Source organism: Manis javanica, chromosome 4 (assembly GCF_040802235.1).
Source record: "Manis javanica isolate MJ-LG chromosome 4, MJ_LKY, whole genome shotgun sequence".
NCBI lineage: Eukaryota > Metazoa > Chordata > Mammalia > Pholidota > Manidae > Manis > Manis javanica.
The window spans coordinates 935479-960937 of record NC_133159.1 but is presented as its reverse complement, the minus strand read 5'-3'; the positions used below and the strand labels follow the sequence as shown (position 1 = coordinate 960937).

Below are 25459 nucleotides of genomic sequence, written 5' to 3'. Positions count from 1 at the left end.
GGTGGCATCAGGAGGGGCAAGGGCAAGGGGAGCCCGCCGGCGGCCCCGGGCCGGGTGGAGGGGCCGGAGGGCTGGGGGGCCGCGTCAGCGCCCGCCGGCCCGGCGCAGGGCGGAGGTCTCCCACCCTAAAAGGCCAGGTGGGAAATCCCGATTTAACACGAACTCTCCTACTCCTCAAAGCTGGCGACTCCTGCGAACTTCGACCGGCTTGGGCCAAACCCGGGCGGCGGCCAGGCCCGGCGCCCCGCCGGCTCCCCCCGCGGCCCCACTGCGCCTGCGCGGGGCACGCGGGACGGAGCGGCGCCGGGGGAGCGGGGGGCGCGGCGCACGCACCCGGATGCGGCCGCCCGTTGCCGTGGAGCCGCCCGTTGCCGTCGGGCCGCTGCGCCAGTCGCGCTGCAGCGGCCGAGCCCCAGTGCGCGTCCCGCCGGGGGGCTCCTGCGCCCGCCGCCCGCCCCGCCCGGGCTGCTCGGCTCCGCTCACAGGTGGGTCGGCGCGTCCGCAGCCGCGCCGGGCTCGGGGCTGTGACCGCCGCCGCCAATCCCGCCCTAGCGGGCCGCTCGGCCGCGCCGCGATGCCCCGGCGACGCCCCTGCTGCGGGCCTCGCCGCCGGCCCGGCCTGCTGCCCGCCCGGCGCGCTCCGTGGCGGCGGCACATTGCGGGGCACAGTGGACAAAGAGGGGCGAGCCCGGCCGGGAGGCCCGCCAACCGGGCTTTTCCGTGGATGACCTGTGTCTAGAAGTGGGTAGGCCTCTGTTACTTTGTTTTCCATCATCAAATACACCTCTTGGTCGGCTCACAGTTACGGGCCTGTGACACGCTGCCGAAACATGCTCTGCCAGCCGGGTGCTGCGGGAGGGGGGCGGGCCGCCCCGGTGCCCACGGCGCAGAGGTCCCTGCTGGGTGTTCTCTGCGGGCAGCGCGCAAGCTCACGCACCGAGTACGGGCGCCCGTGGCCACCGCCCAAGTCAGGAAACAGCACCTGCTCAGAGCCCCCTAAGGCAGCCCACCCACCCTGGCCCGGGACTCCTCTGATCCTAATTTCCTTACCATTAGTTTTATCACCTATGTATATGAATCCCTAAATAATATAATTTTCACGTGGTCTGAAACTTTACCCAGGTGGAATAATACTGTACATATTCTTTTTAAACTTTTTAAACAGTCCCACATTTACATAAAAGTTGCAAGTTCGGGACAAAATAAACCTTATTCTCCTGCAGCATGTGCCACGAAGTTGTCCACGTGATTCTCTGTCACCCCTCCAACTATGTCAGAGTGTGTTTCCTACACAAGAACATTCTCCAATGTATCAGGAGAGTAATGGGACGCGTCGCGACATCTAATCCTCAGCCCCACTCAAGTGTGTTTTGTCAGTTGCTCCATAAAGTCATGAAAAGGATGCAGTCTGGGATCACGCATGGCACTGAGTTGCCCTGTGTTCCTTCTGAAGTGTCCCACAGGCCAGAACATTCCTCAGCCCCTCCTTGGCTTCCAAGACCCTGGTGTCTTTGAAGGTTGTAGGCCAGTGGCTTTGTAAAAAGCACCTCCGTTGGGATTTGTCTGGTGCTCCCTCAGATTAGATTCCCGTTCTGCATCTCTGGAGGAAAGTCGAGGCCAGGCACCCCCTTCCTGCTCACTCCATCCTGTCAGGTGGCTCCTCCCTGTGGCCACTTTCTCATATTACTGAGGATGCCTGTTTTGACAACCTGATTAAGATGGTGTCTGCCAGCATATCCACTGGGATGCTACTTTCCCTTTGCAATTGAACAGCATTTTGTTGGGAGGCACTTTGAGGCTTGTGACTATGCCATCTCCCCTGCCCCATGTCCCCAGCTTTAGCTGGGCGGCTTTCCCCGTAGACATCCACTCCACGTGCTAGGGGTCTGGTACCCCACCCTGGACTGCCCTTTGCGGGACTGCCTTCCTCCCACTCAGGCCCTGACATCCAGCCCTCGGCCTCAACCCCCCCAGGAATCCCCTCCCCAGGCAGGTGCTGACATCTGCGTCTGGGCCTCCGTGGGTCCTGCCTACCTGCCTGCCTGGGGCATTGCTGGGGAAGTAGCAGAGAGGGAGAAAAGGGCAGTGCATGAGCTCTGTGTGCTCGTCCCTCACTGCGCAGGGCCACGTGCCTGCTGCCGTGTCACCCTGCAGTGTGACCATGTGTCTACTCATGGTAGGGAGCAGTTAGCAGAGCTGCTGCTCCATGGGGTCTTGCCATGTCCCCAGGCATTTATATCTGTTATGAGCTGAATTGTGTCTCCTGACAGTGATGTCCTCCCCCCAGAACGTGACCTCATCTGGAAATAGGGTCACTGGGGATGTAATCGGGTAAGATGTCATGCTGGAGGAGGGCAGCCATCCCAGAGGAGAGGGGGCCATGAAAGGGAGAAATTTGACGTAGGCGTGCAGAGGGAATGTCCCATGGAGATCAGAGTCCCATGCCACAGGCCAGGGATCTACGGGAACCCAGAGGGAGGCCTGGACCATGTCCTGCCCTCGTGCTTCAGAGGGAGTGTGGCCCTGCCAGCACCCCGACTTCAGGTGGCCAGCCCCAGAACTGTGAAAGAACATACTTCTGAGGTCCCAAGACACGCAGCCCGTGGGACTTTGCACGGCAGCCCTGGGGAGCTCTACAGCATAGGAGTCTCTGTAGGCTGTGCAGCGAGGAGAGGAACTGAGTCAAGCATAGTAGGCAGAGTGCCAGCCCCCAGAGATGCCCATGCCCCATCCTGGGAACCTGTAAATATGCTAGGGTAGTCGGCACTGGGGAATTAGGGTGTTGGTCAGTGACTTTGAGAGGGCGATAGCCCAGATTACCCGTGTGCCCAGTGCAGCCACAAGGGTCCTTTTGCGCGCAAGAGAGGCAGGTGAGGGGCCAGCAGCAAGCGAAAGGCCCACCTCACATTGTTGACTTTGGAGATGTCAGGAGGGGGCTGTGAGCCAAGGAATGCGGCACCTTTAGAAACTGGGAAAATCAAGAAAATGGGTCCCCAGAGCCTGCAGAAGGAAAGGTGGACCCTGCTGACACCTTGACTTTAGCCCAGTGAGACCCATTTCAGACTTCTGGCCTCCAGAACTGTGAGGTAACAATTTTGTGTTAAGTCACCGAGTTTGTGGTTGTCTGTTACAGCAGCAACAGGAAACTGCGTACGTCTTAACCGCACCGGATGATGCCACCTCTTTTCAAAGCATTTACCCCAGCTCGCAGCCCACCGTTGGTGTGTGCATGTTCCCACCACTTCATGCCCTTGCCGGCAGCCAATATTGCCAGGCTCATGATGTCTTACCAAGTTTATTGTGGTTTTGATTTGCATTTCCCTGATTACAGATGAAGTTGAACAACTTTAGTTTGGCTTGTTACCAAGAAATAGTTTGTCATCCAAACCAGGACTCTGACAGGGCTAAAGGGAGCACTATTGTAATGCCAGGAAAGCCACATGAATCAGGGCCTGCTGACAGACTGGGCGTGAGGCGACCCCATTTACCAGCCATTTGAACGTCCTTTATTGCAAAGTGCCTGTTGAAGTCCTGCTGTGCGCTCCTGGGCTGCCCATCATCTTTAGTGATTCACAGATATTCCTGACATGGTCTTGATGGTAAACCTTTGTGTAGTTTGTGTTGCATTTGCCATCTTCTGCTTGGCAGCTTTTCTTTAACTCTCTTTAGGATGTCATCTGAACAAAAGTTTTTAATGGAAATGCACATGACTCTGCTAACTTTTCCTCTTGTGGCTAATGTTTTCGGTGTCTTGTTTAAGAAACCCTAAAGTGGTGAAGCCTCACTACCACCCGCCTTCACTGTAGTGGAACCGACTCTGGGGTGGAAACCCAGTTGCCTCACATGTTGATTGAGATGTCCTACTGGGTCTGGTGGTGGTTTTGATGGGTCTCTAGAGTAGTTCGGAGAGAATTGGCATCTTGAGCACAGTGAGTCTCCAGTTTGAACACACAACTCTCCATTTACTTATTTGTATTGGCTTTATTCCTTTTTTTCTCGCTTTAATATTGGAAAATTTCAGACTCACAAATGTAGGAGAAATGATAAGAGGAACTCCCAGGCGCCCACAGCCCCCGTCAGTGGTTGTTCACCCTGTGTGAATGCCCTTTGACCATCCTCTCTGCATATGCATCCATGTATTTCATCCTATCTCATCCTAACTTTGGTTTTCATTGATATATTTTAGAGAAAACCCCAGGTTTAATATTTCACCTGTAAATACTTTAATATACAACTCTAACAAAGACTCATTTTTAGCATAACCACGAAATTGTTATCAACCCCAAACAAAATTAACATTAATTTCTTAATAAAATCTACTATCAATTTGTGTCCGCTTTCCCACATTATCTCAAAAGTGCCCTTCATAGTTGCCAAACCCAGGATCCAAATAAGATCCCCACGTTGTGAGAGGTGGCCTCGTACCTTGAGGCTCTTTAATTTAAAACAGTCCCCCCTTTCCCTCCACGATGTCCATTTGTTGAAGAAACTGGGTCATTTCTTCTATTTACTGTTTCTTGAGGCCTCTTTAATGTCAGCCACTGGCACTCACTGTTTCTCCGTGGAGCTTGGAAACCTTTGTTGTATTTATTCTTAACTGCTTCGTATTTATTGATGTAATTGTAAGTGCTGGCTTTTCCAATTATAATTTCCTCATTATTTGTGCTGATAAATAGGACTATAACTGATTTTTATTATTGGATTTATATCTACTGACATTACAAAATTGTCTTAGTAACTTAGTGATTTATCTGTATATTCTCTGGATTTTCTACACATACAGTCTGAAAACGTGGACTGTCCCCCGCCCATCCCCGCATGCCTTCTATTTCTTTACACCTGACCGTTCTGGCTGAACACTGGGTGGAGGTGGGCATCCTTGTTTAGCTCTCAGCCTTATGGGTAATGCTGTTAATGTCTATGAGTGAATATGACCTTTCCTGTAGATTATTTTTGGCATAGATTATTTATCACATTAAACAAGTTCATTTCTAAGGCAAATTTGCTAAGTTTTTTTTTAAGCATAATGGGGATATTGAATGTCATTAATACTTTTTTTCTGCATTTATTTATAATTGTCTTCCTTTGGTCTATTAATGTGGTGAATTAAATTGATTTCTAAGTCTGAATATACCTGTCTTGGCCGTAAGTTTTCCTGCTTATATATTGCTGGGTTTTGGCTGGTAATGGCTCATTTTGGATTTTCTACCTACACTCAGGAGTGAAATTGGGTTATAATTTTCCCTTCTGTGCTTTTGTTGCCAAGATTTGGTAACAGAAGTTAAGTGAACTCCATGAAATAGGCCCCAGAGGGCCCCTTCCAGAAAAGTGTGTGTGAAATTGGAACATTTGTATCTCAAATGTTTCATGGAACCTGACAGAGAAGCCTCTGAGCCTCCAGTCTTTTTCCTGGGGATGGTATTTGAGTATTGGTTGAATTTTATACTTATGGGATTTTTCAAGTTTTCTGTTTTTTTCTTATAACTATTTTGATTAGTAATATGATTTGTCCATTGTGTAGTGTTTAAAATTTATTGACATAAAGTTCATGACATTTTTTATTTTTACATGTCTGTAGCCCCTGTGGTCATGGACCCTTTTGTTCCGATGCTCCTTTGATGTATCAGTTTCATTAGAAATTTGTCAATTTTTTTAAATCTTTTGAAAGTACGGACTTTTGACTTTGGGGGACATCTCTATCATGTGTTTGTTTTCACTGCACCAATTTCTCGTCTGTTTTATTTTCTTCCTTCAACCCCCTTTTGTTTATTTTGTGTTTATTTTGCAGTGCTTTTTGAAACTCTTCGAATTGGGTGTTCAGCACATTAATTTTGAGCCTGCCCTCTTTCCTTATATACGCATTTAGGGTTACAGATTTGCTCTGTGCTATGTTAGCTACATTCATATGCCATTTTCATTACATCTCAGTTCAAAATACTTTATAATTTCCATGTGATTTTTTTTCTTTGACTCATGGGTCATTTAGAGCTATGTCTCTCATTTTCCAAAAATAAGTTCTCTATTTGTGTTCGTAGTTCTATTTCTTTTGTAGTTTTCTATTTGTTATTCATTTGGGCTGATTTCTTTTGGTCAAAGAACAAACTTTATAAGATTTTAGTCCTTCAAAATGTATTGAGACCTGCTTTGGGCCCAGTACATAGCTTTTGTAAATACTGTGTGTCTGCTTTAAGGGAGCACTTTAAATCCTGTGATTGTTGTTCACGTTCTCTATATCCCCATAAGGTTCATTTTGTTAATGACGTTAAAATGTATGTCATCGGTGACCTATTTTATCTGGCTTCGTTATCGGTTCCTGACAGAGGTGTATTAAAATTTCCAGCTGGAGTTTGTACTTCCCGCTCTTTCTCCTTGTTCGGCCGATCATCGGCTCACCCTGTGTGTTGCTGGCTCTTCCGGGGGAGCTGCTTATCTGCGTACGTCGCGACCCTCTTTCCTTTCTTACTGCTTTTTGCCCAAAGCACTTTGTTTCTCGATGACTCTGCCGGCTTCCTATATATAGTTTCTACCCAGCGCATCTTTTTCTGACTTTTAAAATGCTGCATTTCTGTAAGCTTGTGTGTTAGACGTCCCTTTAAACAGTAGTCACATTTTCTCTGTTGCCCTTATTGGTCTTTTAATCCAGTCTGATAAGACACTCTTTTTAGCTCAGTCATTTAATCTGTTTATATTCTTACCTTCACTTAGATTTTGATCTGTTCACTTCTTATTTTCTTGTCAATTCTTCCTATTTCTTAACGACAATTAAAATACAATTCTTTCCAGCGTTTTTCACTATTTTCAGTGTGATGGCTGGCACTGAAATGGAGCTCCAGCTGCTTATTATGCTTGCTTCAGCAGATCTGCCTCTGACCCTGCCTCCGCCCGCTCAGAGGGACCGGGTCTGGGGTCTTCGTGGGCCGTGTGACGCGTGTGGGGTTCCGGCTCAGGCCTGGGAGTCCTCCGCCTGTGCGGCCAGTTCCCACCCAACCTCACGTATCCCGGCTTCCGTCTTGCTCAGATTGTTTCTTCTCCCATTTGCCCTGTCCTTGCAGATTCATGTGCTGAAAAAGTGGAGACCTTCCACAGCCTCAGGGAGACCTGAGGAGGGGCCACAGGCCACCTGCCTGGAGCTGCTGCCTTTAGCTGGACGCCGTTCGAAGTGTGCGTGGTTTAATGTGATTGTCTTAGATGGAACTGCACATCCAATGTCCCACCTCTCAGCAGACTGCCACACACTGGGCTGCCCGTTAAACTGTGTTGCATGAACACATGGAATTCACGAGCATGGAGCAGAACGAATGTGGCCACTTGTAAATATGTTCTGACAGCCCTGCTGTTCACAGACGAGGAGATTAATGGAATTTTTTCAGTGGGAGGAATATGGTTGGCATTTTACAAGATGTCTTAAAATTCTACCCCTGCCCCCTGCCCCCATCCCCTGCTTGTAACCCAGAGTCCCCCGTAGCTGATTTCCAGCCCTGTGACTAGGTTTCCCCACACGCGGGTTTCACATGCCCTCCGTGGTGTCTGGCCTCCTGCATGTAGCATAGTGTTTCTGAGACCCATCAGGCCGTACTGAGCATGACGCCACTGCATGGGCGCGTGGGCGGCGATGGGCACCCAGGTTATTTCCAGCCTGTGACTAGTATGTATACAGTTGCTATAAACACTCCTGTACAAGCTTTTCTGTAGACGTAGTTTTCTTTCTCTTGGGTAAATACCTCAAGGTAGGATGTCTGGGTCACATGGGAAGTATATGTTCATAACATTTAGTGCAATGATTTATACTGTTTTTGGTTTTAGGCATTCTAATAGGTGAACAGTGGTATCTCATGGTTTTGATTTGCATGTCCCCAATGACTGCTGCTGCATAAGATTTCACAGGCTTCCTGGCCGTTTGTATCTTCTTCTGTCACGTCTATTTTAAAAATGTTGCCCCTTTTCAATGGGTGTTTGGACTTTATATTGGTTGGTATTTAGGAGCTCTGTATGTATTCTGGATACCTTTTGTTAGATATATGAGCTGCAGATGTTTTTTCCTGATCTGTGGCTTATCTATTAATTTTCTTAATGTCTTTTTACACAAGCAATTGTTCATTCTTATGAAATCCAATTTTTTTTTGAAAAAAGTATATGATCTTGTTCATCCGTATTTTGTAATGATTTTTTTTGTAGCTAATTTCTGCTTCCCAAGATGGAAGAGGATGCAGGCCTGTTGGCTAAGGTGGAGGCTCTGGACAGTGTCCCACTCGTGGAAACTGGTAATAAAAGTCTTTTCACAAATAATATGTGTTTTAGCAGCAAGGAAGATGAGCGATGGGCTTTGTGGTCACCCTTTAACTCCCTTTCTCCAGGAGGGTATATCTTTTCAACTCATTTTTTTCTCAAAAAGAGAGACCATATTATTCTGTCTTTGGTTGAAAGATAAATTATGGCTGAGGATTTTGAACATGACAGACCATAGTTTTCTAGTTTCCAATATATCTCTATTGAGAAATCTGATGCCGTTTTTATCCCAGTCCTTTGAATGTGACCTATTTTTGTTTTCTTTTCTTGGAAGCTTTAAAAAAAAAAAAATCTCTGATGATCTGAATTTTTCCAAAGATGGGCCTTGCTTCAGGCTAGTGCTGGGCACCAGCAGGGCAGGCTGGTCTAGATGCAGACGTCCCTGGACCCCCACCCGCCCACACAACCCTATTCTAGCCAGTGGTGTGGACCACCTGCCTGTGAACTCGCCATCTCCTGAAACTGTCATCACCCCTCATCAGTGCCTTCCCACCCCCTCTCTTCCTGAGTGTACCTAGATGCCTTTTCGAATTCCCTCCCAGCCAATCTTACTGAAATTTAGGGTATGAGTGGAGATAAAGCCTGCCGTGCTCTGGTGGAGTCTGCAGTGGCTGTCAAACTCTGCCGGAGACCTCTTACACTCTTAACAGCTGTGGAAGCCACAAAGGGCTTCTACTTATCTTGCTTACACTGTAAAATTAAAGCTGGAAAAAATTGTACACATGTTTGTCCACTTAACATTATAATAACTGACCTCTTATATGTAACAGAAAGAGTTTGGTTTAACAGAAGACCCTGGGACTTTCATATGTACATCTGCATAGGTCTGTTGTGATACCACACATGTCATGTGGCCTCTGGGAAACTCAACTGTACACTCCTGAAATGAGATTGAAAAAAAAACATTTTCGAATTTTGAAAAGAGCCTGACTTTGCAGACCCCCTGGAGGAGTTTAAGGGGCCCCTGGGCTCCCTGGACCCCACTTTGGGAACCATTGCTCTTCACTGCTGCAGCCTGTGGAGCTGAGCTTGTCCGGGTTTATCCGCGTGCCCCAGAACTGGATGTCTTGAGCTGCTGTTTGCTTTTGACCCTTGCCTTGATTTCTAGAAAGAGACAAGCTAGAGGATCCCGGGTTTGAGGTGGTGTCTCCTCCGCCAGAAGCTGAGGATGAGCCGCATGTGAGATGCAGCCGGTAACTGTCTGGACGGGCGCGTGCTCCCTCCCCCAGCCTGGGCATCCTCAGCGGAAGGAGCAGGGGGCGCAGATCAGGCAGGACCAGCTGGCCACAGGGGCCCCTGGTGTCCTTCCTGTGCTAAGTCCAGAGAAAGGGCACAGCGCCACCGATGCTGACAAAAGGGAGGAGAAATCAGCCGCCCGAGACAGAATCCAGGTGCTCCACCTGCGGAGGACCTTGGACCACCTGGAGAAGCTGCACAGAGAGAAAGACCTCTTCATAGAGAAAACCAGGTGAGGATGGGGGCGAGGGGCTGAGGGGGCGGAGGTGGGGAGCGGGAGTAGGGGGTGGGGGCGAGGGGGGTTGACTGAGGAGGGAAGCAGAGGCCTGGATTTCAGGGAGCCGCTTATCCCGACCGCCTTCACCCACAGGGAGGAGCTGCGTGCCTGCCGCCAGAGGGTGGGCCTTCTCACCGATCAGCAAGACAGCGTGGCAGCCCGGGTGGCCACGGAGAGAGAGGCCACCAACACGTAGGCTGGCGCGGCAGGGCAGGGAGCTGGGGCGCAGAGGGTGACCTGGACCCACATGGTCATGGCCATGAGTAACAGACACCCCCCAGAATGGACAAGAAGGCTGGTGGCCATGAGGGTGAGGGTGGTCATTTTGAGGCAGGTGGCTGAGGAGGCCTTCCTGAGGAGTGACCCCCAGGCTGGGACCCGGGTGACTAAGGCGAGCCTCCTGCCGTGCCCTGAAAGAACTTTCTGGGAAGTGAGACCACTGCCTAGGAGAGGCCAGCACGCAGGGGCAGTGTGGGGACACCCGGAACGTCACAGTTAGGGGAAGGGGCCAGGGCTGGGTGGTGAGAGGTCGGATGACCATGTGGCTACTGCACGTGGCCCAGCAGCCCCCACCACCGGAGGGTGGCCAGGACAGGCGTTTGCAGACTGTACCGAGTCCTCCCCACGAGCCAGGCCATGTGTGCGCACATCAGCCCTCGTCCTCCCAGCAGCCCTCTGAGGCACTCGGCGTTAGGTGGCCCGCCCAGGTCACCGTGCTGAGAAGGGACACACAGAAGCTTGTCCCAGCCCCCTGAGCTGGGGCTCTGAGCGTATGCGCTCCGCTGCTGCCGGGAGAGAGCGCCAGTGACCATGGCGGGTCAGGCCAGCACCAGACCCTGCTGTCCCGGGAGAGGAAGCCTCCCGACTGCCAAGGGCCTCAGGAGGCCCGTGGCCAGTCACCGCAGAGACACAGGCACCTCGGCAGGATCCTTACACCTGGGCTGATTCTAGGGAGCGCAGCAGGCCAGGGACCAGATGGCCGGCAGGCCCCCCAGCTGAAGGGGCACGGTGGGGCAGGACAAGCCCCCTCTTGTGTGACAGGCTCTGACCGGCTGTCCCCCATGTCTCTCCTCCTGGATCCTGCATGCACCAGGGCAGCTGTGGGCCGCCTCCAGGCCCTGTCAGGACGCCTGCGCGTGGAGCTGGAGAAGGAGCAGTGTCTGCAGGCGCGGGTGGCGGACACCCTCCGTGAGAGCGAGTAAGTGGGGTGCGCCTGGTCCGGGGGTGAAGGATGAAACCATGCACTGCTTTGCCCCTGACTCTGAAGTGGCCTGAGGCGGGAAAAGGGGCTCCTTGAATGAGCAGTGCGAGGAGATCCACGCTTGCCTTCTCGGGGCTCCCCTAGCCTGCACCACCTTGACAAGCCCTTCGCAGCTCTCCTGGATGCACCCAGGAAAGGTTGCGCAGGTGGAGTGTTTTCCAGGTCAGGGCTTTGGCTGTGGAGACCAGATATGCCTCTAGCTACTTCAAGCAGAGAAGGGCTGGGCAAAGGGTGTGGGTGGCCCAGGAGTGCCTGGGAGACGGCAAGCCCTCCCGGGAGCGTCCACCAGGGGACAGAGGGTGGGGAGGGGATTGAGGGTGGGGGCGTCCCTGCCGTGGGTCAGGTTGCACTGCCTCCTCCCGCCCTGATCCCCAGGGCGCCTGGCCCGAGCCCCACCGGCCCGGGCACTGGCGGCAGGAAGGCACAGAAGGTGGGGTAGGGTTGGCTAGTTCTGGCTGGCACCTGTGGCCCTTGTGTGCATCCATGCAGCTGCTTTGTGGCCAGGTCTGCTCCCCTGCTGTCTCTCTTTTTTCATGTGCCAGGCAGTCCCCAGCACCCCCTTGCCCTTTACTGTTCAGAGTGCCTCGGCCAGCACAGCGACCTCACCCCACTTCATCTTGGTCCTGTGGTGGCACCCAGGGCGTGCTGGTTGGTGGCCTCCTACCTCCAGGCTGTGCACATTCCAGCCATGGGGCCACCCTGTGGGGACACATCCCTGCTGGCAGACAGCACACAGTGGCCTCCAGTCCCTCCCAGCTGCTTGGTGCCAAACCGCCCCAGATTCGGCAGCTTAAACTGACAAGTGTTTACTATCTTGTTCATTTCCTAGCTGGTCAGGAAGCCAGGAGCAGTAAAGGTAGGGGTCTGGCTCGGGGTCTCTTGTGAGGTTGTTGTCAGGATGTCAGCCGTGGAGGTGCCACCCGAAGGCTCACTGGACCCCCAGCTGGTGCCTACGGGACCAGGCCTCTGTGAGGGGCCAGCCCCACCCACCCCGTGAGCCATCCTGGTGGGGGGAACGGTGCAGTGCCCTAGTGTCACCTGGGAAATGACATCACGTCTGCTGCATGATGGACCTGATAGCAGGTGGGAGCTGACCACCCAGGCTGTGAATACAGGAGGTGGGGTCATGGGATCATCTTGGGGACTGGCTCCCTGCCTCCTGAATCTCAAACAGGCCATTCCCCACACAGCTGCGCTGATGGTGGGTGGGGACGCGTGGCAGGGGGTCCCCTGTGTCCAGGGAAGGGTGCTTCCAAGAGCAGGAGCGGCTGCTCCCGTCACAGCAGAGCGCCATCTGGGTCCTGGCGGAGGTGTGCCGACGGGGGGCTTGGCCCACCTCTGCTCTCCTGTGGTGGCTGTGGCCAGGCCGGTTTGGGGAGGGCAGGGCCGAGCGGCAGTCGAGCAGGGCTCCCGTCTCCTGCCTCAGGCTGTGGCATCGATCCTGCTGGGGCCTGTTGTCCTCACTGTTGTCCACACGCTCTGGACCCGTCAGCCACTCAACGCCTCCCTGAGCCATGCTACTACCCCCTAGGCCACTCTTTCCAAGCCTGCCCCAGCAGCCAAACCCTGGTGCTACCCTGAGTTCCCAGGGGTCCTGCCTCCACAGTGCGCCAACCAGGTGCCCTCACAGAAGTCTGCTCTCAGGAGCCCTGCCGTGCGCCCCTTGCCCCCCGGCCACCGTCTGTGCATGCCCATTATCACAGGCCCATGAGGCCAAGGCATGATTGAGGGAGGCAGAACTCATGGATCCCTGGGGCCTCCCATGGGGGTCTCATTCTGGGGGCTTCCAGGCAGGCAAACTTGTGGCTCAGATGGAGCCACTCACTCATTCATACAGTAGTGAGGCGCCTGCTGCATGCCAAGTGCTGTTCCAAGCAGTCAGGATTCAATGCTGAACCTCCGTTTCCATGGTGATGGGAGGACACAAATGTGGCCCACAACTGGGTCCATAGAGGACAGTGTGGGCCAAGCAGGCGGTACCCAGCCAGAGGCTCTGCCACTTGGTTAGCTTTGGACGTGTCCGGGACCTTGAGCTCCCACAGTCATCACAATGAGAAATCACCTCCAGCCCAGTGGCCCCACCCAACACATGTCTGTCATCCAATGTCCTGGAGGCCAGAGCCTGGCGCAGGGCTCCTGCACTGAAATCTAGGTGCTGGCCAGGTGGCCGATGGATCCTTGTCCAGCCCCTTCCGGTTTCTGGGTGCCTCATCCCTGATCCATGCCCTTCCTCCATCTCTGTATCATCCTCTCTCCCTGACCAACCACACTGGCTATTCAGAGAGGGTGGGGCTTCAGGGGGGCCCTCATCTTCTTCAGGCCGAGGGACCCTGCAGTCAGTCACCCTGCCACAGGCCCCTGCTGCCCATCGTGGCCCTAGCCACCTCCCCCCACCCAAGTACCTTCCCAGCACCCCAGGGTGCCCCTTTTAAAGGTAGCGCCTCCTCGGGCATGTTTCAGGAGCCCACGTCTGCGGGCAGGTGCAGGGGGTGCCTGTGGACACCCAGGAGGGGAGGGACCGCGTCTGGCCAGCTGGACTTGTTTTGGCGGCTCCACGGTGCTGTGGGCCAGGGAGAGCCTGGTCTCTGCAGGCCCAGGGGGCTCCGCGACTCCCGGGTCCTCCCCAGATGCCTGGAGAGGACACTTCATGGAGGGGCAGCCAGGTCCCCAGCACCTTTGCCGACAGAAGTGCTTCTTGTCTACAAGGAGCACCATGTGGCATATTGAGATCCAGGAGGGGCGGCTTGAAGGCGTCCGGAAACGTGCCCAGGAGGAGGCGACATCTGCCAGGAGGTGCTTGCAGGTGCAGGCGGCCAGGCGCAGGGAGGAGGAGGCTTTGGCGAAGGCGGAGAGGAACCGGCTGCTGAGGGTCAGGTAGGGGCACGGAGGCCCTGGCCTTGCCTCTTCCTCCGACCAGCGGCCTCTCCCCCAGAACCGTGGCCCCTCCAGCCCATCTGTGTCCCACCCAGGCCCCTGGCCCCAGCCCTGCTGACCTTGCATCTGCTTGTCCTCCTGGACACACATCCCACCTGCAACTCAGTCCCCTGCACGTTCTGGGAGCAGGCCAGTGGCACCTGCACTGCCACTGAGGGGAGCCCCCGCCCCTGCCCCTCACTCTCCATTCCCACCCCTGTCTCATTGCCCTGCCCCTGTCCCCCGCTCCCAGCCTCGTCCAGCCCTTGGCCAGCTCTTCCTGCCGCCTCTGTGGGATCCAGGTCTGGACACACAGGGCCCTCCTCCCAGCCTCCAGGGCAGTGCAGGGCCCCCACTCCCACACCACCCCTCACCCACTTCTCCCGGTCCTGCTTGGCACCAGCCCCGCCTGCACCCCCTCCTGCCCCTTGGCCACGAGCCTGGTTGCTTAGGGTGCCTGTCCCTACACTCCCTGCCTTCCTGTCCCTGCCCCACCCCTGCAGGAGGTCCATGCACCTCCAGAAGGAGCACGGGGTCCGGCACCAGAGGCTGGTGGAAGATGCCCAGAAGAATCACAAGGTCGCGGTGAAGCTCCTCAAGGCCTCCCTAGGCAGGTGCGTCTTCTGCCACAGACTCATCCTGCCCGTGTGCCCGAGGAGAAATCTAGGCATGTAGCTCCATTGCTTTTGCTGTGAAATGCCCAGAGTTCATTATTATACCATCACTTCCTCATCTAAAAATAATACTTTATCATCAAAAACTAGTATTTTTAGTTTTGAGCTGATTGCCTATTTATTCTCAGAAGAGGGGGCTGTGAGACGCAGTGAGCCTCTAGCCTAGAGAAATGCGTCTCAGAGGACGTGTCCGGGGCCCATGTTCGCATCGCGCTCCTCACTGCCTGCCCTGGTGTCACCTGTGCGGCCTCCCTGGGCACCAGACGCGCACAGGGCTCCTTGCAGCCCCGTCACTGCATGTCACACGCCCACACTGCCCTTGAGAAACGACCTCCTCCAGGATTCGAGAACAGGAGAAGAAGGGGAGGAAGGAGTCCCTGGAGCACCTGAAGCGGCGCATGGAGGCCGTGCTGGCGCTCAAGGGGAGCATTGCCACCAGCCGGGTAGGCCGTGCAGCCGCCACAGCGGCCCCCAGGGTGGCCTCCCTGCCCAACACCCTGGCCCAGCCTGCCTCTGGGAACCTGTCCAGGTGGGCCGAACTTCCAGGCGGCTGTCCTCCCAGGCAGGGCATCCAGGCAGGGTGTCCTTCCAGATGGGGTGTCTATCCAGGCGGAATGTCTAGCCAAGTGGGGCGTCCATCCTCGTGGGGTGTCCTTCCAGGCAGGGAGTCCATTCTGGTGGGGCGTCCATCCAGGCGGGTGTCCATACTGGCAGGCTGTCATTCTAGTCGGTGTCCACACCTGTATGCCACTCAGCTTCCTGTCCTGGGGGAGCAAGTCTTGTGTCCTCAGATCACCACCTAGTCACTGCCTGGGAACTTACTCAGCTTCTACCACAGATTTTTGCCCACCAGTCTGTGCCCACACTTGGCAGGCACTAGAAATTGGGTGGGAAGAAAACAGCGGGGCCCTGTCTTTAGGAGGGGTAATGACCCCCGCTAGGGCCTGAGGGTTCAGCAGTTTGTCCAGGAAAGCAGCAGGGGAAGAGGGGGAGCAGCATCTGCAGGCCTCAGAGGCCAGGCAAAGCCTCTCGGCAGAAAGCCCGGTGGGCAGGGCCCTGGAGGGAGCTGGGGCTGGCGGCCGCCCGGCCGGAGATGGTTCCCAGTCCCCTGGAGCCCCGAGGACTTTACGGAGGGAGGATGTGGGGATGGTGAGGGTAGTTTCTGCCGGCAGTACTCAGGCCACGCAGTACTGATTTAAGGACGCCCACTGAACAGAGCTCTGGTGCTCCTGTGCGTGTGTGCAGGCGTGCGTGTGTGCAGGTATGCGCGTGCACAGTGCACTAGTGCTGCATACTCAGTGTTCTCTGTTCCCAGGAAACGCTGCGGAAATTTCAAGCTTGGGGCCAGGCCAAGGCAGCACTGGCTGAGCAGAGGGCCCAGGTGGAGAAGGCGGAGATTCTGGCCCAAGGGAGGGACGCTTTCAAGCACCTTTTCCACCAACGCCGGTATCAGGAGCTGGAAGCCCAGAACCGGTGAGGCCGAGGCAGCACCGGGGTGCTCTCCACAGCTAGCAAAGTGGCAGCTGCAGGGTCCCGCCCAAGGACAAGCAGCGGGGTGCGGGGGTGGGGGGACTTCAGGCCTGCCCTGTTTCTGCCCAGTGCCTCTCTCCACTGCTGCTGTTCAGACCCCAGCAGCTGGCCTGGGCCTCAGAGCACAGTTCCTCCTGCCCCCGAGTGGCCCCTGGGTTCATGACCTGGCATCTCAGGGCAGCCTTGGGGCCCAGAGGCTGCCCGCTCTGTCTCCAGGGTCTCCTGCTGCCCTAAGCCACCCTCCCCACCTTGTGTGGGGGAGTTGCGGCTGCTGGGCTCATCCTTAACCTGCTGCCCCGTGGGCTCCCCGAGCAGGTGCTCAGTGTACCTGCAGCCCATCTTTCACCCTGAGACCCCCCTCAGTCCTTCAAGGTCCCCATACACTCTCCTGGGCTGCACCCTACCTTGAGGGATGAAGGTTGCCCCAGTCCTACCCAGTCCCCACAGGAATGGCTTCCCTCCGCCTCAGTTCTCTGCTTTTCCAGTGTAGCCCGTGATGTGCTGGTTATTTCTGTGTCCTTGGTGCCTTTTTCTGAAGCTCTCCCTGCCTGGAGGGCCCCCCAGCCGTCCCTGATCGTGCTCACGTTCGGATCTGCCAGGTGTGGCCCTGGCCCTCTGGGGACGGTGTCTCTCGGCCGCAGCTCACAGGGCTCTGTGTGTCAGCACTACGTTGGGGTGCTGCCCCCCCTGGGGTGCTGCAGGGCTGCTCCACCTACCTCCAGTCCCTTAGCCCGGCCAGACGCCAGCCAGGAGCAGCTGGGGTAGGGAAGGAGCAGGCAGCCCCAGGCCCTGAAGGTGCCTGAAGCCCTCACCTGGGCTGCCCCAGTTGCCAGCCTGGACACCAGGAGCAGGGCTGCACTCGAGGGGTCAAGGTCTACCATGGGGGCTGGCAGGAGGTGCAGGCCTGAGTCTCCAGCTTGGCAGTACCCCTGGGCCCCTCTGCCAGCTCGCACGTGAGCCTGGGGCTCACACAGGACCAATCTGTTCCTACACCCATGCCCACTCCTGGGCACAGGCTCCCGCCCACAGGCTTTCCTGGGCTGCAGGTGGCTGGGGCTGCTCTCAGCTGGTGGCATGTCCCCACAGTGCATTTGAGGAGGAGCAGAGGCTCCGAAAGCAGGAGATTGTAAGTCGGATTTTGAAGGAGGAGGCCAAGGAGGATGCCAGGAAGAAGAAAGCATGTCCCCCTGCCAAAGCCACAGCTCGATTAACGCTGAGGGACAAGGCCTGGAGCTATGTGGCCCACGTCTGCGAAGGGAAGGCCACGGCAGCCATGCCCTGCTGCCCACTGGTAAGCAAGATGTCCCTTGGGTCAGGCGTGTGGGTCTCAGGGTGCCCGGGGCCTGGAGCACTGTACCTCCCTCTCCCACTGAAGTCACACAGAAACTGCCCACCAAGGTGGGACGCAGCCTCCCATCACCCAGTCAGCAAGTCTTCAGGTAGCTCTAGGGCTGGGTGTGCATTGTCTAGAATCCAGCGTGAGGGGCCCAGGGCAGTGCAGGTGGCAGGTCACACGGGGTCCACCCAGCAGCAGTCCTCTCCCAGATGACAGGTGGCACAGGTCCCCAGAGCCTCATCTGCCAGTGGAGCCAGGCCCTGGGGACACCACTGCCAGCAGGGAAGTGTGCAGCCATGGCACTGAGGTTGGCTCAGGCTACCTTCACCATGCCCAAGTGACAGCCAGGCCAGTGACCAAAGGCCAGTTTACCTGCCCCTGAGAGTGTGGGGTAGGGACATCAGGACCCCTCCTGAGCCCAGCACTGCACCTCTGCTTCTGCCCTGTGCTCCCCAAAACCCAAAGGTCAAGGTCACTGGCCCCTAGGAGCTTCCTCACTTTTGGCCTCGGCTCCGCGCATTCTGGTCCCCACCTGTTCCCCAGCCCACGCCCTTTGTCCTGGGCTCACAAGCACCTCAGGGCTCCTCCCCTCACCCACCTTCCCATCTTGGGCGCCTTCCCTGCACCCCCGCGGGGGCCTGTCTCACAGTGCAGCTGTGCCCCCTCCATCAGCAGGCTTGTTCCTTGTCTGATGCCCTCTGGAGTCTAGCTGGCTCCTCATGGTGTCCCCATGCCTGGCATGGAGCCGGTGCTCTGTACAAAAGAGCAGGCCAGCGAGCCCAGTGCCAGCGCCGGAGTCCTCCAGGTATTCACCACCGAGGGCTTTCCAGGGCGTGGCTCAGGCACATGGAATTGGAAGTTGGGCATTTTTGTGGACTGTTTTGTGAGCATTGGAGGAAGCTATTTAGGGATGCGTAAAGACACATTTTAGATGGAAAAAGTTACAAAACAGAATGTGCCTTAGTCTCCAGGGGAAGAGGAGCTCTGTGAGAACAGTGTCAGCTGTGGATGGCTGTGTGCCCCGCGGGGTCCTCTTATTCTGTTCTTTGGAGCTGACTGTGTGTTCCCTGTTTCCCGTCAGCAGCTGCAGGAGATCGGCAGCCCCGCACATCCCAGAACCTCTCGGCTTGTGGAAGCCATATCCAGTGAGTCAGTCCAGGGGGGCCCCGGGAACCTCACCAGCGAGAGCGGCACGCTGGCGGAGCCGGAAATCCCCGGGCTTTGGAGTGAAGACTGTAGTTCGTACCAGGTACCGCTTCCAAGGGTTAGAACCTCCCCAGCGGACCCCAGGCCCTGTCTTCTCATCTGCCTCCGTGTCCCGCTGTGTCCCTGTCCCTGGCCGCCTGAGGCTCTCCCAGCATGGCTGCCCCGCACACTCCCCACCTCCCTGCAGCCCGGCAGCCTCCCTCCTCCAAACCACCCTCCCTTCTCCCTCACAGAGCCGCCCTGCGAAGCCATGTGGCAGGACAGCAAGCCCAAGCGTTCCCGGCCACCCTTGCTCCTGGTCACTGGGCCCAAGGGTGGGGGAACGATTCCTCATTGTCCTGCTTACTATCGGGGAGTCGTGTTTCTAGAAAAATGCGAGAGTTCAAACTCTGGCAGCCTTTTTCAAGAAACATGCGCTCCAGAGGCCTGGTGGTCCTGTGTAGAAGGGCAGGCGCAAGGCCACAAGCCGAGAAGGCAGCGGGTGTCCCCAGCACCCCATGCGTCTGTCCCTGCCCTGGCGCCCCGGCAGCCACGGCCACGCATCCAGCTGAGAGGGCATCACCTGCCCTTGGTATGCTTACAAAGTGGGCCCCGGTGCTAGACAGGAAAAGCCATGTGGCTCTGAGAAGCCTGGCAGCCTTGGGCCTCCACCGGAAAGGGCAGGCTTACCAGGCCAGCCTCCACCCAGGGCGAGGCAGGAGGGCGCCAGCGTCTGCTGCCCCAGAGCCATGCCCTAGACAGATCCCCTTTCCTACATTCCAGGGTCAGCCAGGGAAGCACCTTCATTTGTGCCACTTGAGAAAATGTCGCTTCCTGTAGAACTTTTAAAAGCTTTCCCTTGGCCTGATTTGAAAATCTAGAAAATTCCTCCTCTGCGGCTATTTCCCAGGAACCTGCTGGGATCCTGGCAGTCTGTCTCTTCTCATGTTATCTTTCTCTGAATAAAAACCGCCTGCCTTGCTAATGCCAGGGCTGCCTGTGTCCTGTGGAGGCCCGGTCCCCCTCACCGGCCCCTGAGCCTGCTGCTCCGTGCTGCCCCCTCTGCCACCCCACGCTGCCCTTGGCTGCAGAGTACAGTTCCTCGCCTGCCCAGGCCTGCTCTCCAGTGCCCACTGTCCCCGCGAAACCCCAGGTGCCCAAAGAGGACATGGACCAAAAACCTGTGTGTGGGACAAAGGTGGACAAGGATATCCTGGCCTGCACCGTGGAGCAGCTGACCAGCAGGATAGTCCACAAGCAGGTGGCGTCTGGGCATGCATTCAAGGGTCAGCCCTTCCACAGCAAACCCAAGCTCATCCACTTCAAGGTGAGCCTGCGGGGTCTGCCCACCACTGTCCTCACCTAGCGCTGAGGGTCCCACGGGGGCTGGACACCCACTGTAGGAGGACACTTGTCCCCGGGGACAGCCAGCTGAGGGCCTCCCCGAGGGACATGCTTTGAGGGGCACTGGAGCCCAGGTGGGCAGGCGGCTGTGCTCCAGAGTCACGGTCACCAGACTGCGGGGAGAGGGGACTAGCCACGCGAGCTGCGGTCCGTCCTGCGGAGTGGGCACCAGCTCCAAGTCCGTGTGGTCAGAGGCTCCCTGACAGCCGCCTCCTGTGCCCTGGCCCTGCTCTCCACGTGCCTGCATGGGCAGGCCTCTCCAGGACGCCTCGCTTTGTGATCTCAGCCTTCCTGACCGTCCTCACCAGCTCACCGTCTGGCTACAGCCTGTCAGGAGAGGCAGTTATGGTCGCAGCTTGCTCCCCTCACCTGTGCTGCAGCAGCCACAGGAAAGCTTTGAGTAATGATGTCTCTGATTTTTCTAGGATTTTGACATTGGCAAAGTGTATAAGAAAAAGATCAGGTTGGTAAACGCAACCTACACGATTAACTACTGCAAGCTGGTGGGTGTGGAGGAGCATCTCAAGGACTTCGTCCACATCGAGTAAGTAGAAGGCCCCACGGTCTGCCCACAGCCTCTGCTGCAGAGCTTCAGGCGTGAAACCTTCAGCCCAGGTCTTCACGAGGCATCTGTGTGTTTGTGCTGGATCTGCCCGAGAGCAGCCCGAGTTTTCCCCCTTGCATATCAATGTCCCACTACGGGAAGGGGTTCCCTGGCAGCATGCGCCTCTCGGCAGGAAGTGGAGACCAACGCTGCTGCCAGGGCAGCTCCCTGAACTGTGTTCAAACTGCTCGACTCCTGCGGGTCCTTTTCTCCATTGAGACCCCCGCTGATGCTTGAGTGGGATCTCCTTTTATGTCTATAATTTCCTCTCTGGCCCCCTTAGTGCTTTCTTCTTAACCATTTTATTTTTCTCCATTATTCCATGACCATTATTGTATCTTTTGCGGCATCTCCCTTTTCCTCTGATCCTTAGCATTTTGCCTGCATTTTGAAAGAATATTTTCTTTTCTACTTCCTGGTTTCTGCCAGCGTTGATGTCCTTGGAGATCTAAGGTGACTCTGAAATTCCCAGTTTGAGAGCAACTGCTTCTGTCATACTGGGGGAGCAGGGTCTCTATGCAGGGCCCTTCGTACTTGGGCGGGTTTTCATTCCTGTCTTCCGGTCTCTGCTGCGGCTGAGAAGCCAGCCTTCAGGGCAAACTCTACTCCTTTGTGCGTTCCCAGCTCCCTTCCTGGCTGCCTTGGGATCTCATTGTCTTTGGTGCCCTGATCCTGCCAGCACGTGCCTGGTGGGGGTTCACTTTCTCAGACCTGCTCGGAGCTCCCAGTGCGTCCTGGCTGAGGACTGGGGTCTTTGAACAATCTGGGGAACCCCTTGGTCCCGCCTCTCCAGGTACCCCCCTCCCTGTGCCCGCCCCTTGCCCGGAGCCTTTTCCTTCGCTGCAGGGGAGCCAGCTCCTCCCTCGGTGCCCTGCCTCTTGGGTGTCTCCAAGTAGGTGTTGAAATTGCTCCTTGAGGCTGATTTCAGTCGCCCTATTTCTCATTTCTAACAGTTCCAGGTCCCCTCTGAGACTAGCTGGCTACCCTCTGTCATGTCTCCGATCTCCTCACCTTCACGTGTTCTAAAGATCTGAATTCAGTTTTCCTGCTGCCTGAGGGTCTGGGAGTTCGGCCTGCTCCTTGCAGGCACGCGTCCGCTTCACGTACACACTTCCGCACCTGGGGTCCATCTTCTCCCGGTGGGGCTCCGTCCTCGGGGAGTCTGTGTCCTCTGGCTTCAGAAGCTTCTCTCCCCATCACAGAAGTTTGGGATTCGCTTCTGCCTGGTGTCATGGGGACATTACCAGCCAGGGACAAATTTTTGTGAAATTTTAGCATGTATATTTCTAATCAAAGCACATTAGGTAAAATCCTACCTTTTGAAAACAAACATGATGTTAGAAATTCTGTGGAGAGCTGCTTTCCTGCACCCAGGATCCAGACCAGGAGAGACGGGCTCCCTTCAAGTCTCCCTGTGAAGTTAGGGCTCCTTCTCTGGGTCTTTCACTGAAAGTGGAGATGAGTGCCACCTCCCTGCCTGGCTCACACCCCTCACACTGGCATCAAGGCCTTAGATCCTCGGTCCCGGGCAGGGCGCATGTCCCCTGGGGAGCCGTGCGGTGCCGCCCACAGCACCTGTCCCCTCCAGGCTCGGCCCTGGGAGTCACTCGATAGGTGGTCACATGCTACTTGAGCAACTCCTGTGAATGGGGTTCTGTGGGGCGGGGGCTCAGCGTCCAGGGCAGGCAGCCCAAGGCAGCGGCTGTTCTGCACCATCCATCCCAGCCTGACTGCCACTCATGTAGTGCAGAGCGCGCTCTGCTCCGTGTGTTCTGACCACTTGTGCTGTTGGCCGTTGCATCTGCAGCTTTGACCCCCCTGGTCCCATGTCAGCTGGGATGTCCTGCGAAGTGCTTGTCACCTTCAAGCCCATGGTGAGTGTCTCAGGGTCACAGCCAAACGACGGGAAGGGATTTTGCTCACCCCGTCACGAGGGTGGTGGGCAGAGCTGGGGTGTCTGCTGTCTCCCATGGAGGAAGGACCCGCCCACGCTCAGCAGGGTCACCAAGAGCGCTGTTGTGCTCCTTCTAAAACCTATTCAACATATTCCTGAAATGCTGGCAGAATCACACAGCCACCCTCTGGCACCCTGGCTAGCAGGGACCACCTGCTTGTGCCTCTAGGCCTGAGTGGGGTGTGTGAGGAGGTGCTAGCAGGCCCTGGCCAGGGTGCGACCCCTTGCTCTGGGTTCCCTGGAGCTGGTGGGCCTGGGCCCGGCTGCGGTTGCACAGACATGGTGTGCGTGACAGTTCGAGTGATGTCTGAGGTGGTTGGGGTGTTTCATTTTTTAGATAAACAAGGATCTGGAAGGAAACGTCTCCTTTCTGGCGCAGACGGGCGGCTTTTCCATTCCACTGAAATGCTCAGCAAAGAAGTGCTCTGTAAGTTCAGAAAGGGCCCCTTTCTCATGTCCTCACCGACTCTTGGTGCCTTTTGTCGTCTTGGTAAGAGCCATGCTGACTGTGTGTGCGGGTCTCACTGGTTCTGGTTGCCATTTCCTGGGGTCAGCGGCGTTAGGAGCTTTTCATGTGCCTCTTGGCCATCTGTTTGTCTTCCTCAGAGAAATGTCTTCCGATCTATTTCTAAATTGGATTGTTTGGGTTTTTGCTGTTGTGTTATATGATTTCTTTATATATTTTAGACATTAACCCCTTTTTGGTATATGATTTGCAAATATTTTCTCCTATTCCATAGGTTGCCTTTTTATTTTGTTAATGGTTCCCTTTGCTGTGCAGAACTGATTCTTTTTCTAATGAAGAAAAATCCCAAACATAATGAAAAGCAGAAAGAATAGTACAATGAATATCCATATTCTCACTACCTGGATCCAATTATTGTCAACATTTACCACAACTGCTTCATCCATCTATCTATGTGTCTCACCATCTATCTGTCCATCTATCAGTCTATCAGTGTACCTATCTATCAACCTATCCATCTATCATCCTATTTATCTATCTGTCTATTTGTTCTGATCACTTCAAAGTATTAACAATATATATAATTAACAATTTATATATTGTGTTAAAATATAATTAACAATATAATACTCAACACCCACCCTTATAAAGCTTAAGCATGCATCTCAAATAAACAAGGATATTTCCCTATAGGAGGCACTATATCATTGTCTTTCATAACCAGGCCAGCTAGTCAGCCCGTACCGCAGTGATGTTACATAACAAACCACTCCTTACCTCAGCAGCTCGTAACAGCAGTAGGCATTTCATCTCATGGTCACAGGTGTGCAAGTTAGCTGGTTTGCCTGACAAGGCTGGGCTTAGCTGGGCAGGTCTGTTCCAGACCACCGGTGGCCTGGGTGGGGCCCCCAGCCCTTGGAGCAGCAGCCTTCCTGGCATGAGCTTCTCATGGAGGATGATCAGAGCCCAAGAACTGAAGGCCAGCCATACAAGCACGTTTCAGGGCTTCACTCATTTCGCATCTACTGGTGTGCTGGCCGAAGCAAGTCTCATGGCAATGCCCTCCGTCAGTGGGGCAGAGATATGCTCCCCCAGCTCTAGTGCAATACAAAGAGCCAGGCCAGAAGAGGGGATGGGGAAGTGAGGACAATTATCTTCTATTACCCAGTCCACATTCACCTGCACCCAGTTGTCCCCAAACCACCTTTTACAGCAGTTATTTTTTGAGCTAAGGTACAATCAAGGTCACACATTGCATTTGATTATTATGTTAAATCTTTTTTTCAGTCTTTTCTTGGGGTGAAATACACATAGCGCAGAATTCACCATCCTAACCTGTTTTTTTAAGTATACACTCCATAGTATCAAATACGTTCCCGATGTTGTGCAGCCGTCACCACCATCCACTCTGCACCTCTTTTCGTCTTACACAATAGAAACTCTGTCCCCGTCCCCCTCCCCCAGCTTGGCGTGACCTCAGTCCTATTTTCTGTTGTGGATTAGGCTCCTCTGAGTACCTTATATAAGTGGAATCACACAGTATTTGTCTTTTGTTTATTTCACTTACCATGATGTCCTCAGGGTTCATCCAGGCAGTGACGTGTCCGAATGTGCTGGCCTCCTAAGGCTCACTGACACGGACGCCTTGCTTCTCTCGTTGTCCTGTTTGTTTTCATATGACTTAGAGCTTTTTTTGTCCCCGATTTCCTGTATTACTGTCTTCTTTTTGTGTTTAGTTGATTTTTTGTAGTAAATGTTTAAATTCCTTTCGTGTATATTCTATAGCTATTTTCTTTGTGGTTACCATGGGGATTATACTCAACATCCTGAAGTCATAACACTGATTTGAATTTATGCCAGCTAAACTTCAGTAGCGCACAAAACCTCTGCCTCTTTACAGCTCTGCTGCTAATGTCACAAAATTACGTCTTTGTAACTTACGTGTCCAAAAACATAAACTAATGATTTTTAAAAATGCATTAGTTGCAAAAATGAACAAGTGGGACTACATCAAGCTGAAAAGCTTCTGTACAGCAAAGGACACCATCAGTAGAACAAAAAGGCATCCTAGAGTATGGGAGAATATATTCATAAATGACAGATCCGATAAGGGTTGACATCGAAATTATATAGAGAGCTCACGCACCTCAACAAACAAAAAGCAAATAAGCCAATTAAAAAATGGGCAGAGGAGCTGAACAGACACTTCTCCAAAGAAGAAATTCAGATGGCCAACAGACATGAAAAGATGCTCCACATCACTAATCATCAGAGAAATGCAAATTAAAACCACAATGAGATATCACCTCACACCAGTTAGGATGGCCGCCATC

General features: G+C 54.7%; 1 protein-coding gene across 4 annotated transcripts in view; it reads left to right on the top strand.

The window, feature by feature from the left end:
- Window positions 1-327: 327 nt before the first annotated feature.
- Window positions 328-25459, top strand: part of CFAP74 (cilia and flagella associated protein 74) — a 66251-nt gene continuing 41119 nt past the window's right edge. Inside the window, exons 1-16 of one of the 4 annotated variants that reach the window (XM_036999788.2) lie at window positions 355-485; window positions 8176-8261; window positions 9395-9479; window positions 9605-9754; window positions 9893-9991; window positions 10893-10997; window positions 13767-13934; window positions 14477-14587; window positions 14988-15090; window positions 15963-16120; window positions 17264-17468; window positions 18595-18762; window positions 19852-20025; window positions 20528-20646; window positions 22514-22580; window positions 22998-23087. In XM_036999788.2, the coding sequence (XP_036855683.2) occupies window positions 8195-8261; window positions 9395-9479; window positions 9605-9754; window positions 9893-9991; window positions 10893-10997; window positions 13767-13934; window positions 14477-14587; window positions 14988-15090; window positions 15963-16120; window positions 17264-17468; window positions 18595-18762; window positions 19852-20025; window positions 20528-20646; window positions 22514-22580; window positions 22998-23087 (1869 nt within the window). In that variant the 5' untranslated portion in view covers window positions 355-485; window positions 8176-8194. Of the gene's footprint in view, window positions 486-8175; window positions 8262-9394; window positions 9755-9892; window positions 9992-10892; window positions 10998-13766; window positions 13935-14476; window positions 14588-14987; window positions 15091-15962; window positions 16121-17263; window positions 17469-18594; window positions 18763-19851; window positions 20026-20527; window positions 20647-22513; window positions 22581-22997; window positions 23088-25459 lie in introns of those variants that run through there. The other 3 variants (XM_073233024.1, XM_073233023.1, XM_073233025.1) reach the window with 3 other exon arrangements.